The following is a 13,049-nucleotide window of genomic DNA, read 5'->3' as shown; positions in this document are numbered from 1 at the left end:
GTAATAACGCGCGCCGCTGAAAATAGCCGCCGGACGTGAAAATTAACGATCGCTTTAATTTTTTTATTTTTTTATTTGTATTTTTTTTTTCTCACGCTGTTGGATTTAGTATTGTTTTTAATTTTTTTTTTTATGCGATAGAACTTATAAAAAAAAAAAAAATATAAAAAAGAAGAAGATTAAAAAAGAAGAAGATACAAAAAGAAGAAGATAAAAAAGAAGAAGATAAAAAAGAAGATAAAAAAGAAGAAGATAAAAAAGAAGAAGATACAAAAAGAAGAAGATACAAAAAGAAGAAGATACAAAAAGAAGAAGATAAAAAAAAGAAGATAAAAGAAGAATATAATAGCTCCACGCCTGTTTGTCTTGATAAGTGATTCCGCCGCCCCTGCCGCCGCCGCCGCCGGAGGACGCTTCCCTTAAAGGTGTGAACCTCGTTCTCCGGAGAGAAGAAGAAGATGCCTCGGCTGCTTTCTAACTAATTCCTGGAGAGCCGACTCCGGCTTCGTCCTTCTCCGCCTCTCTCAGTAATAAGAGTCGCTTTTCGCGAGCGTTTCCGAGCCACCCGGCGAGATCATTACACGGCGTGCAAGGCGACCGTCCTCCTCGTCCTCCTCGCTCTTCCACCCCGGGGGGGAGGAAAACCCAAGATGAGCCGATGTCACAGGAGATGCAAGAGGCAGCTGAGTAAAGTTGCTCGCTATTTTTACCATTTGGTGACCGGGACCCTGCCGGAAGGTAGGCAAAAGAGGGCTGGGGGAGGTAATGGGGGGGGGGGGGGCCAGGGGGGTTCTTGCCCCCCCCTCTCCATATAGAATGCATTGTTGAGCCTTTTGTGTCCTGACAATGGGGTCTGATGACAGAGGGGGACTTTCAGTGTTCGGTTTCTCCCCTGGGGGGGGGGGACCTTTGCGGAGAACGTTCGCTGCAGGGGCCCGGTTGGTTCCTAGAGAGTCAATGCGGTGTGCATGTCCGGGGGGGGGGGAGGGGGGTTTACACTGCTTGCTGCTCCATGTTGCAGTGCAGGGGAGCAGGGATGGTGTGCACACTCTGCTTATTGGGGGGGGGGGGGGCAATCTGCACCAAGCTTGTTACCTTTGGCTTTGCCGGTAACCCGTAGCAACCAACGAGGTTCATTGTTTGTTCTGCCGATGGCAGTAGAGCGAGATCTGGTTGCTAGGGGTTACTGCTGCCATCGTGGGCTTGCTTAATAAACATTAAAGCTGTTGGGTGCAGTAACCCATGGCAACCAATCAAGATCCTTCGTTAGGTCTCCGGACTGCAATAGAGATCTGGTTGCTAAGGGTTACCGCTGCCCTTATGACTCGACTTTTTAAACATGACAGCAGTCGGGGTGTAGCAACCCATAGCAACCAATCAAGATCCTTCCTTAGGTCTGCCGACTGCAATAGAGATCTGGTTGCTAAGGGTTACTGCTGCCATCATGGCACTGCATGTTAAAGCAGTGGGGTGCAGTAACCCATGGCAACCAATCAAGATCCTTCATTAGGTCTCCCGACTGCAATAGAGATCTGGTTGCTAAGGGTTACCCCTGCCCTTATGACTCGACTTATTAAACGTGACAGCAGTCGGGGTGCAGCAACCCATAGCAACCAATCAAGATCCTTCCTTAGGTCTCCCGACTGCAATGGAGATCTGGTTGCTAAGGGATACTGCTGTCATCATGGCGCTGCATATTAAAGCAGTGGGGCGCAGTAACCCATAGCAACCTATGAAGATCCATCATCACTTCTCCTGACTGCAATAGAGATTTGGTTGCTAAGGGTTACCTCTGCCCTTATGACTCGACTTATTAAACGTGACAGCAGTCGGGGTGCAGCAACTCATAGCAACCAATCAAGATCCTTCATTAGGTCTCCCGACTGCAATAGAGACCTGGTTGCTAAGGGTTACCGCTGCCATCATGGCCCTGCATATTAAAGCAGTAGGGTGCAGTATCCCATAGCAACCCATCCGTCATCACTTCTCATTGACAGCAATAGAGATCCTTTATTAGGTCTCCCGACTGCAATAGAGATCTGGTTGCTAAGGGTTACCAATGTCCTTATGGCTCCTGCTTATGACAGCAGTGGGGTAAAGTAACCCATAGCAACCAATCAAGATCTTTCATCTGACCTCCCGACTGCAATAGAGATCTGGTTGCTAAGGATTACTGGTGTCCTTTTTGGCTTTTGTTTATTAAACATGACAGCAGTGGGGTGCAAAAACCCATAGCAACCTATCAAGATCCATCATCACTTCTCCCGACGGCAATAGAGATCCTTCATTAGGTCTCCCGACTACAATAGAGATCTGGTTGCTAAGGGTTACCGATGTCCTTTTGGCTCCTGCTTATTAAACATGACAGCAGTGAAGTTCAGCAACCCATAGCAACCTATCAAGATCCGTCACCAGGTCTCTCAAGTGCAATAGAGGAAGGCCTGGTTGCTACAGGTTACCGCTGCCATCATGGCACTGCATATTAAAGCAGTGGGGTGCAGTAACCCATATCAACCTATCAAGATCCACCATCACTTCTCCTGACGGCAATAGAAATCTAGTTGCTAGGGGTTACTGCTGCCCTTTTGGCCAATCTGCACTGAGCTTATCACCTTTGGCTTTGCTGGTAACCTGTAGCAACCAACCAATTGTAAAATGAGCGAAATCCGGTTACTAGGGGTTACCGGGAAAAGCCAAAGGTGATAGGCTCGGTGCAGATTGGCCATCTCCCCCCCCCCCCCCCCCTAACCTGTAAGAACGGATAATGAAGCTTGATTGGTTGCTACGGGTTACTTAACTCCACTGCTTTTATGTATAATAAGCATAGGCGTGCGCAAGGGGGGTGTGCCGAGCGTGCCCGGGCACACCCTAATAAACTTGTGCGTGAGGGGGGTGCGCCGAGCGTGCCCGGCCACACCCTAATAAACTTGTGCGCAAGGGGGGGGGTGCCGAGTGTGCCCGGGCACACCCTAATAAACTTGTGCGCAAGGGGGGCGTGCCGAGTGTGCCCGGGCACCCCCTAATAAACTTGTGCGCAAGGGGGCGTGCCGAGCGTGCCCGGGCACACCCTAATAAACTTGTGCGCCGAGCGTGCCCGGGCACACCCTAATAAACTTGTGCACGAGGGGGGTGTGCCGAGCGTGCCCGGGCACACCCTAATAAACTTGTGCGCAAGGGGGGCGTGCCGAGCGTGCCCGGGCACACCCTAATAAACTTGTGCGCAAGGGGGGCGTGCCGCGCGTGCCCGGGCACACCCTAATAAACTTGTGCGCAAGGGGAGTGTGCCGAGTGTTCCCGGGCACACCCTAATAAACCTGTGCGCAAGGGGGGTGCGCCGAGCATGCCCGGGCACACCCTAATAAACTTGTGCGCAAGCGGGGTGTGCCGAGTGTGCCCGGGCACACCCTAATAAACTTGTGCGCAAGGGGGTTGTGCCGAGCGTGCCCGGGCACACCCTAATAGACTTGTGCGCAAGCGGGGTGTGCCAAGCGTGCCCGGGCACACCCTAATAAACTTGTGCGCAAGGGGGGTGTGCCGAGCGTGCCCGGGCACACCCTAATAAACTTGTGCGCAAGGGGGGTGTGCCGAGTGTGCCCGGGCACACCCTAATAAACTTGAACGCAAGGGGGGTGCGCCGAGCGTGCCCGGGCACACCCTAATAAACTTGTGCGCGAGGGGGGTGCGCCGAGCGTGCCCGGGCACACCCTAATAAACTTGTGCGCGAGGGGGGTGTGCCGAGCGTGCCCGGGCACACCCTAATAAACGTGTGCGCAAGGGGGGCGTGCCGAGCGTGCCCGGGCACACCCTAATAAACTTGTGCGCGAGGGGGGTGCGCCGAGCGTGCCCGGGCACACCCTAATAAACTTGTGCGCAAGGGGGGGTGTTCCGAGTGTGCCTGGGCACACCCTAATAAACTTGTGCGCAAGGGGGGGGTGCCGAGTGTGCCCGGGCACACCCTAATAAACTTGTGCGCAAGGGGGGCGTGCCGAGTGTGCCTGGGCACACCCTAATAAACTTGTGCGCAAGGGGGGGTGTTCCGAGTGTGCCTGGGCACACCCTAATAAACTTGTGCGCAAGGGGGGTGTGCCGAGCGTGCCTGGGCACACCATAATAAGCTTGTGCGCGAGGGGGGTGTGCCGAGCGTGCCCGGGCACACCCTAATAAACTTGTGCGCAAGCGGGGTGTGCTGAGCGTGCCTGGGCACACCCTAATAAACTTGTGCGCAAGGGGGGTGCGCTGATTTTACCTGTAGCAACCAACCAAGATTTTCATTGTTTGTTCCACCGATTGCAAAAAGAGCGAAATCCGGGTTGCTAGGGGTTACCGCACTTTACTAACATGAAGGTGCCGACATGTAATCCCCGATCTAAGTATAAACATCCATTTATTAAAACCGCCGCCTACAATCCCATAACAGCCAATCGAGAGCCACGGGCCAGTTCTCCTGATTGCAGCAGAACGAGAACAGGTTGCTAGGGGTTACTGCACCCGTCTAGTTCTGGTCTGTCCATGTATGTCATGTGGCAACGTGGGGTGGAAGGATGTGGATTGGCGAGCCCGTAGGGATCGGTCCGGAATATGTCATTGGTGCCTACAGAGAGTTGTCTCGCCGACGGGTTTCGAGGGTTACGTGCGCTTTCGTCAGGAGGTATGCCTCGCAGAGATTCCATAAACCTGGCGAGGAATGAAGCAAAGATAAATGGATTTCATTTGCGGAGCTCGTAAAAGTACATTAGGCGTAAAAAAAAAAAAAAAAAATCTCAAACCAATAAGTCTAAAAAGCCCCGCGAGGGAAAGGAGGGCAATAAACGAGGCTAACGAGTGGATAACGCCTAACGAGTGGATGAAATGTGTCGCTTAGGAAATAATGAATATCTACAATTTGTGTCTATAGTGTGAGATTATAAAATGTATCAATCATAGAAAAGATTTGTGTATAAAGAGAAGTTTATAATAAAATGTATCAATATATATAAAAAACAGAGAATACAAAACAACAACAAGGAGTGATAGAAACCCGATGAGGATAATAAATACCGAGGGCGAGGAGAATGTTGTGGGAGATTTTTTATCTCCATAAAGTATAGAAAATGTATCAAAATAATAAATATTTATACTTTGTGTGATGAGAAGATACAATGTATCATTTATAGAAACTCCTGGATTTGTGTGACTGCTGTGTAAAAAGTATTTATTATATCTGAGACTAAGAGGGATATAAAATGTATCATGAATGCTTCTGGTGCCCAACCAGCGGGCCAGGGGCCACACAGGGGGGCCCTTTAAGCACCCTTTGTGCTTCCCCAGGGGCCCCTGCTGCATCCTTCAGTCTGTGTCTGAAGTCTTTGGCTCCTATAACATGTGATCAGTCTCTGACTGTCTCTTGTAGCATACACGTAGTCTCTGACCCTCTCTTGTACCGTACTTGATCTCTATGATCATTTTTTGCTGCATACTTCTAGTCTCTGACCATCTCTTGTAGCATTCTTATAGTCTCTGACCATCTCTTGTAGAATACTTGTAGTCTCTGACCATCTCTTGTAGCATACTTGTAGTCTCTGACCCTCTCTTGTAGCATACTTGTAGTCTCTGACCCTCTTTTGTAGCATACTCATAGTCTCTGACCATCTCTTGTAGCATACTCATAGTCTCTGACCATCTCTTGTAGAATACTCGTAGTCTCTGACCATCTCTAGTAGCATTATTATAGTCTCTGACCCTCTCTAGTAGAATACAAATAGTCTCTGACCATCTCTAGTAGCATTATTGTATTATTATTATAGTCTCTGACCTTTTCTTGTAGCATACTCATAGTCTCTGACCTTTTCTTGTAGCATACTCATAGTCTCTGACCATCTCTTGTACCATACTTGATCTCTATGACCATTTTTTGCTGCATACTTGTAGTCTCTGACCATCTCTTGTAGAATACACATAGTCTCTGACCCTCTTTTGTAAAATACTGATACTCTCTGACCACCTCTTGTAGCACACTCGTAGTCTCTGACCCTCTCTTGTAGCACACTTGTAGTCTCTGACCCTCTCTTGTAGAATACTCATAGTCTCTGACCATCTCTTGTAGAATACATGTACTCTCTGACCATCTCTTGTAGAATACTCATAGTCTCTGACCCTCTCTTGTAGCACACTTGTAGTCTCTGACCCTCTCTTGTAGAATACTCGTAGTCTTTGACTATCTCTTGTAGAATACTCCTAGTCTCTCACCATCTCTTGTAGAATACTCGTAGTCTCTGATCATCTCTTGTAGAATACTCGTAGTCTCTGACCATCTCTTTTGGAATACTCGTAGTCTCTGACCATCTCTTGTAGAATACTCGTAGTCTCTGACCATCTCTTGTAGAATACATGTAGTCTCTAACCATCTCTTGTAGAATACTCGTACTCTCTGACCATCTCTTGTAGAATACAAGTAGTCTCTGATCATCTCTTGTAGAATACAAGTAGTCTCTGACCATCTCTTGTAGAATACTCGTAGTCTCTGACCATCTCTTGTAGAATACACGTAGTCTCTGACCATCTCTTGTAGAATACTCATAGTCTCTGACCATCTCTTTTAGAATACTCGTAGTCTCTGACCATCTCTGGTAGAATACTCGTAGTCTCTGACCATCTCTGGTAGAATACAAGTAGTCTCTGACCATCTCTTGTAGAATACAAGTAGTCTCTGACCATCTCTTGTAGCATACACATAGTCTCTGACCATCTCTTGTAGCATACACGTAGTCTCTGACCATCTCTTGTAGAATACTCGTAGTCTCTGACCATCTCTTGTAGAATACACGTAGTCTCTGATCATCTCTTGTAGCATACTCGTAGTCTCTGACCATCTCTTGTAGAATACTCATAGTCTCTGACCATCTCTTGTAGAATACTCATAGTCTCTGACCATGTCTTGTAGAATACTCGTAGTCTCTGACCATCTCTTGTAGAATACTCGTAGTCTCTGACCATCTCTTGTAGAATACTCATAGTCTCTGACCATCTCTTGTAGAATACAAGTAGTCTCTGACCATCTCTTTTAGAATACTCGTAGTCTCTGACCATCTCTTGTAGAATACAAGTAGTCTCTGACCATCTCTTGTAGAATACAAGTAGTCTCTGACCATCTCTTGTAGCATACACGTAGTCTCTGACCATCTCTTGTAGAATACTCATAGTCTCTGACCATCTCTTGTAGAATACAAGTAGTCTCTGACCATCTCTTGTAGAATACATGTACTCTCTGACCATCTCTTGTAGAATACTCGTAGTCTCTGACTATCTCTTGTAGCATACACGTAGTCTATGACCATCTCTTGTAGAATACACGTAGTCTCTGACCATCTCTTGTAGCACACTCATAGTCTCTGACCATCTCTTGTAGAATACAAGTAGTCTCTGACCATCTCTTGTAGAATACAAGTAGTCTCTGACCATCTCTTTTAGAATACTCGTAGTCTCTGACCATCTCTTGTAGAATACTCGTAGTCTCTGACCATCTCTTGTAGAATACTCATAGTCTCTGACCATCTCTTGTAGCACACTCATAGTCTCTGACCATCTCTTGTAGAATACAAGTAGTCTCTGACCATCTCTTTTAGAATACTCGTAGTCTCTGACCATCTCTTGTAGAATACTCGTAGTCTCTGACCATCTCTTGTAGAATACTCATAGTCTCTGACCATCTCTTGTAGAATACAAGTAGTCTCTGACCATCTCTTTTAGAATACTCGTAGTCTCTGACCATCTCTTGTAGAATACTCATAGTCTCTGACCATCTCTTGTAGAATACTCATAGTCTCTGACCATCTCTTGTAGAATACTCGTAGTCTCTGACCATCTCTTGTAGAATACTCATAGTCTCTGACCATCTCTTGTAGAATACTCATAGTCTCTGACCATCTCTTGTAGCACACTCATAGTCTCTGACCATCTCTTGTAGAATACAAGTAGTCTCTGACCATCTCTTTTAGAATACTCGTAGTCTCTGACCATCTCTTGTAGAATACTCGTAGTCTCTGACCATCTCTTGTAGAATACTCATAGTCTCTGACCATCTCTTGTAGAATACAAGTAGTCTCTGACCATCTCTTTTAGAATACTCGTAGTCTCTGACCATCTCTTGTAGAATACTCATAGTCTCTGACCATCTCTTGTAGAATACTCATAGTCTCTGACCATCTCTTGTAGAATACTCGTAGTCTCTGACCATCTCTTGTAGAATACTCATAGTCTCTGACCATCTCTTGTAGAATACTCATAGTCTCTGACCATCTCTTGTAGAATACAAGTAGTCTCTGACCATCTCTTGTGGGAATACTTGTAGTCTCTGACTATCTCTTGTAGAATACTCGTAGTCTCTGACCATCTCTTGTAGAATACATGTAATCTCTGACCATCTCTTGTAGAATACACGTAGTCTCTGACCATCTCTTGTAGAATACACGTAGTCTCTGACCATCTCTTGTAGCACACTCATAGTCTCTGACCATCTCTTGTAGAATACTCGTAGTCTCTGACCATCTCTTGTAGAATACTCGTAGTCTCTGACCACCTCTTGTAGAATACTCATAGTCTCTGACCATCTCTTGTAGAATACACGTGGTCTCTGACCATCTCTTGTAGAATACATGTAGTCTCTGACCATCTCTTGTAGAATACTCGTAGTCTCTGACCATCTCTTGTAGCACACTCATAGTCTCTGACCATCTCCTGTAGCTTCCATGGGTGATTATGAGCCCCAGGTTTGTGATATCTCTGATCTCTCAGGTCTTCGTTCTATGTGTGTTATCAGTCAGGAATTGCCGGGACTTGTAGTGCCTCAGCAGTTGGGTCATATACAACCTAGGTGACATTTTCCTAATCCTTGCAGTTCTACAACAAGTTTGGCGCCACCCACAGATGTAATATTGTACGGCCGCCAGCGATTGCCGGAACCTGCGCTCCAGCCTGTGTTTGAGGGGTCCAGTCATTGGCTGGATAGGCAGCATCCCCCAAGCTGGCCGTTCCCCCCGCTGGCCCCGGAGAGGTCGGGAGATCCAGAAAAGAACATTGTAAGCAATTATAAATAGCTGCTGTATACCTGCAAAGCGTTGCTCTTCTGTAGGGCCGGTTCCTGGATCCGTCAGCGCTATTTAAGCTCTTCATTGATTTTCCTGAAACTGAGACTTCCATTTTCTTAGACTGCAGCGGGTTTGGTCTGAACCAGGCTGTAAACCCCAACAATGAACATCTCAGATCTGCTCCTTTGTGAAAGAGAAACTTTAGTTACATTTAGCTTTGGCCAAATTCAACCAACCCCCCCCCCCTTTATTATGTGCGAGATTATAAGGAGGTAGGGGAGAGAGAGAGCACAGCCTGCACCCCCCCCCCTTCATTATGTGCAAGCTTATAAATAGGCGGGGAGAAAGAGCACAGCCAGCACCCCCTTCATTTTGTGCAAGCTTATAAGGAGGTAAGAGAGAGAGAGAGAGAGCACAGCCTGCACCCCCTCCCCTTCATTATGTGCAAGCTTATAAGGAGGTAAGGGAGAGAGAGCACAGCCTGCACCCCCCCCCCTTCATTATCTGCAAGCTTATAAGGAGGTAGGGAAGAGAGAGAACACAGCCTGCACCCCCCCCCCTTCATTATCTGCAAGCTTATAAGGAGGTGGGGGAGAGAGAGCACAGCCTGCACCTCCTCCCAGCTCTCTCCTCCTCTCCTTGCCTCCACCAGCACTGGGCTGACAGACGTAATGATGCCGCTGTCACTACTCCTGTCAGCCTTCTAGTAGAAGGAACTTGCGGCGCCCCCATCCCTACAATACACGCTGCGCCCAGGGCAGCCGACCCTTCTGCCCACCCGTTGTCACGGCCCTGCTTACAATGATCAGCTTTTTCTAGATTTTTCTACAATGTATATGAACTCAGTAATATGGTCATGAAGGAAGAGTTGCCGAAGAAGTGGCTCACCTTTCCTTTCCCTGTTGTATGCTCCTCCCACCGCCAGCCATGAGTTTATCATATGATATAGACTTCTCTTTCTATCTTTCTTTTTCTCTCTCTTACTGTCTCTCTCCCTATTTCTCCTCTTTTGTCTCTCTTTCTCACTCTCTTTTTTCCTCCTTTTCTCTCTCTCTCTCTCCTCTTCTTTGCCTCTCTCGCTTTATACCCCCTTCTCTCTTTTTCTCCTCTCCCGCTCGCTCTCTCCTTTTCTCTCCTATTTCTATCTCATTCTCTCTTTCCTTTCGCTCCTCCTCCCTCTCTCTCTTTTTTCTCCTCTATTCTCTTTCTTTTCTCTACCCTTCTCTCTATCTCCCCTCTTCTATCTCTCTCTCCTCTTCTCTCTCTCCTCTTCTCTCTCTCTCTCCTCTCTCCCCTGTCTCTCTCTCTCTCTCTCTCTCTTATTTCTCTCCTCTTCTCTCTCCCCTTCTCTCTATCTCTCTTATTTCTCTCCTCTTCTCTCTATCTCTCATCTTTTTTTGCACTCCTCTTTTTTCTCACTCTCTCTCCCCTTCTCTCCCACTTTCTCTCTCTCTCTTGCCTCCTCTCTCTCTCTCTCTCTCTCTCTCTCTAATTTCTCTCCTCTTCTCTCGTTATCTCTCCTTCTTTCTCTCCTCCCTCTCTCCTATATTCTTTATTTTTCTTTTCCTCTTCTCTCTCTACTCCTTTTCTCACTCTTCTCTCTCCCCTTCTCCCTCTCTCTCCTCTTCTCTCTCTCCCCTTCTCCCTTTCTCTCCCCCCTTTTTCCTCTTTCTCTCCTCTTCTCTCTCTCTCGTTTCTCTACTCTTCTCTCTTTATCTGTCCTTCTTTCTCTCCCCTCTCTCTCTCTGAGAGTTTCTGGAAGTGAGTGTCCCTCACTGATGAGTACTTTGGGCCTCATCCTCCAGGACCCCCTGGTCACATTGCTGGCACAGTCTCCTCTCCCTGGGCTTGTAGGTCTGTCTGTGCCGCCCTAATTCCATTTCCAGGCTGTGGGCGCTCAGTCTGTACAGGCTCATTGTCTGTCTTTCTTTGGGGTCTTGTAGCACCTCCCTCTCTCTCTCCTCTTCTCTCTCTCTCCTCTTCTCTCTCTCTCCCCTCTCTCTTCTCTCTCTCTCTCCCCTCTCTTTCCTCTTCTCTCTCTCTCCCCTCTCTCTCCTCTTCTCTCTCGCTTCTCTCTCTTCTCTTCTCTCTCTCTCTCCCCTCTCTCTCCTCTTCTCTCTCTCTCTCTCTTCTCTTCTCTCTCTCTCTCCCCTCTCTCTCCTCTTCTCTCTCTCTCTTCTCTTCTCTCTCTCTCCCCTCTCTCTCCTCTTCTCTCTCGCTTTTCTCTCTTCTCTTCTCTCTCTCTCCCCTCTTCTCTCTCTCTCTCCTCTTCTCTCTCTTCTCTACTCTTCTCTTCTCTCTCTCTCTCTCTCTCTCTCTCCTCTTCTCTCTCTCCTCTTCTCTCTCCTCTTCTCTCTCTCTTCTCTCTCTCTTCTCTCTCTCTCCTCTTCTCTCTCTCTCCTCTTTTTTCTCTCTCTCCTCTTTTTTCTCTCTCTCCTCTTTTCTCTCTCTCTCCTCTTCTCTCTCTCTCTCTTCTCTCTCTCTCCTCTTTTTTCTCTCTCTCCTCTTTTTTCTCTCTCTCCTCTTTTCTCTCTCTCTCCTCTTCTCTCTCTCTCTCTCTCTCTCTCTCTCTCTCCTCTTTTCTCTCTCTCCTCTTCTCTCTCTCTCTCTCTCTCTCTCTCTCTCTCTCTCTCTCTCTCTCTCCCCTCTTCTCTCTCTCATCTTCTCTCTCTCTCTCTCTCTCTCTCTCTCTCTCTCTCTCTCTCATCTTCTCTCTCTCTCTCTCCTCTTCTCTCTTTCTCTCTCTCTCTCCCCTCTTCTTATCCCTCTCCTCTCTCACTCTCTCTTTTTTGCTCTCATTTTCTCTATCCTCTTCTCTCTATCCTGTTTTCTCTCTCTCCCTCTATCTCTCTCTTTTATTTTCTCTCTCTCTCCTCCTCCTCCTCCTCCTCCTCCTCTCACTTTCTCTCTCCTCTTCTCTCTTTCTCTCCCCCTCTCTCTCTCCTCTTCTTTTTCTCTCTCCTTTCTCCCCTCTTCTCACCTCTCTCTCTCCTCCTCTCTCTTTCTCTCTCCTCTTCTTTCTCCCCCTATTTTCTCTCACTCTCTCCTCTCTCCTCTTCATTTTCTTTCTCCTTCTTTCTCTCCTCCTCTCTCTCTTTTCTCTCTGTCCTCTTCTCTCTCTTTCCCCTCTTTTCACCTCTCTCTCTCACTCTCTCTTTTTTGCTCTCATTTTCTCTCTCCTCTTCTCTATCTCTCTCTCTCTTATTTCTCTCCTCCTCTTTCTCTCTCTACTCTTTTTTATCACTCTCTTTCCTCTTCTCTCTCCCCTTCTCCCTCTTTCGTTCTCTCTCTCCTTTTCTCAGTCCTCTCTCTTCTCTCTCCTCTTCTCTCTCTCTCTCGCCTCTTCTCTCTCTCTCTCTCTCCTTCTTCCGTTCTCTGTCCCCCTTTCTCTCTCTGTCCTCTTCTTTTTCTCTCTCTCCTTCTTTCTCTATTCTCTCTGTCTCCTCTTATTTCTCTCTCTCTCTCTCTCTCTCTCATCTTCTCTCTCTCTCTCTCTCTCTCTCTCTCTCTCCTCTTCTCTCTTTCTCTCTCTCTCTCCCCTCTTCTTTTCCCTCTCCTCTCTCTCTCTCTCTCTCTCTTTTTTGCTCTCATTTTCTCTATCCTCTTCTCTCTATCCTGTTTTCTCTCTCTCCCTCTATCTCTCTCTTTTATTTTCTCTCTCTCTCTCCTCCTCCTCCTCCTCTCACTTTCTCTCTCCTCTTCTCTCTTTCTCTCCCCCTCTCTCTCTCCTCTTCTTTTTCTCTCTCCTTTCTCCCCTCTTCTCACCTCTCTCTCTCCTCCTCTCTCTTTCTCTCTCCTCTTCTTTCTCCCCCTATTTTCTCTCACTCTCTCCTCTCTCCTCTTCATTTTCTTTCTCCTTCTTTCTCTCCTCCTCTCTCTCTTTTCTCTCTGTCCTCTTCTCTCTCTTTCCCCTCTTTTCACCTCTCTCTCTCACTCTCTCTTTTTTGCTCTCATTTTCTCTCTCCTCTTCTCTATCTCTCTCTCTCT

The 13,049-nt window shown here is 47.4% G+C and overlaps 1 protein-coding gene across 1 annotated transcript in view; it reads left to right on the top strand.

Moving 5' to 3' along the window:
- Nucleotides 1-315: 315 nt before the first annotated feature.
- Nucleotides 316-13,049, top strand: part of KCNIP2 (potassium voltage-gated channel interacting protein 2) — a 230,457-nt gene continuing 217,723 nt past the window's right edge. Inside the window, exon 1 of the mRNA XM_040361243.1 lies at nt 316-738. Within this exon, the coding sequence (XP_040217177.1) occupies nt 651-738 (88 nt within the window). The 5' untranslated portion in view covers nt 316-650. The remainder of the gene's footprint in view (nt 739-13,049) is intronic.

The sequence above is a fragment of the Rana temporaria genome, chromosome 8 (genome assembly GCF_905171775.1).
Source record: "Rana temporaria chromosome 8, aRanTem1.1, whole genome shotgun sequence".
NCBI lineage: Eukaryota > Metazoa > Chordata > Amphibia > Anura > Ranidae > Rana > Rana temporaria.
The sequence above is the reverse complement of the archived record's forward strand: the minus strand, read 5'-3'. Positions and strand labels throughout refer to the sequence as shown.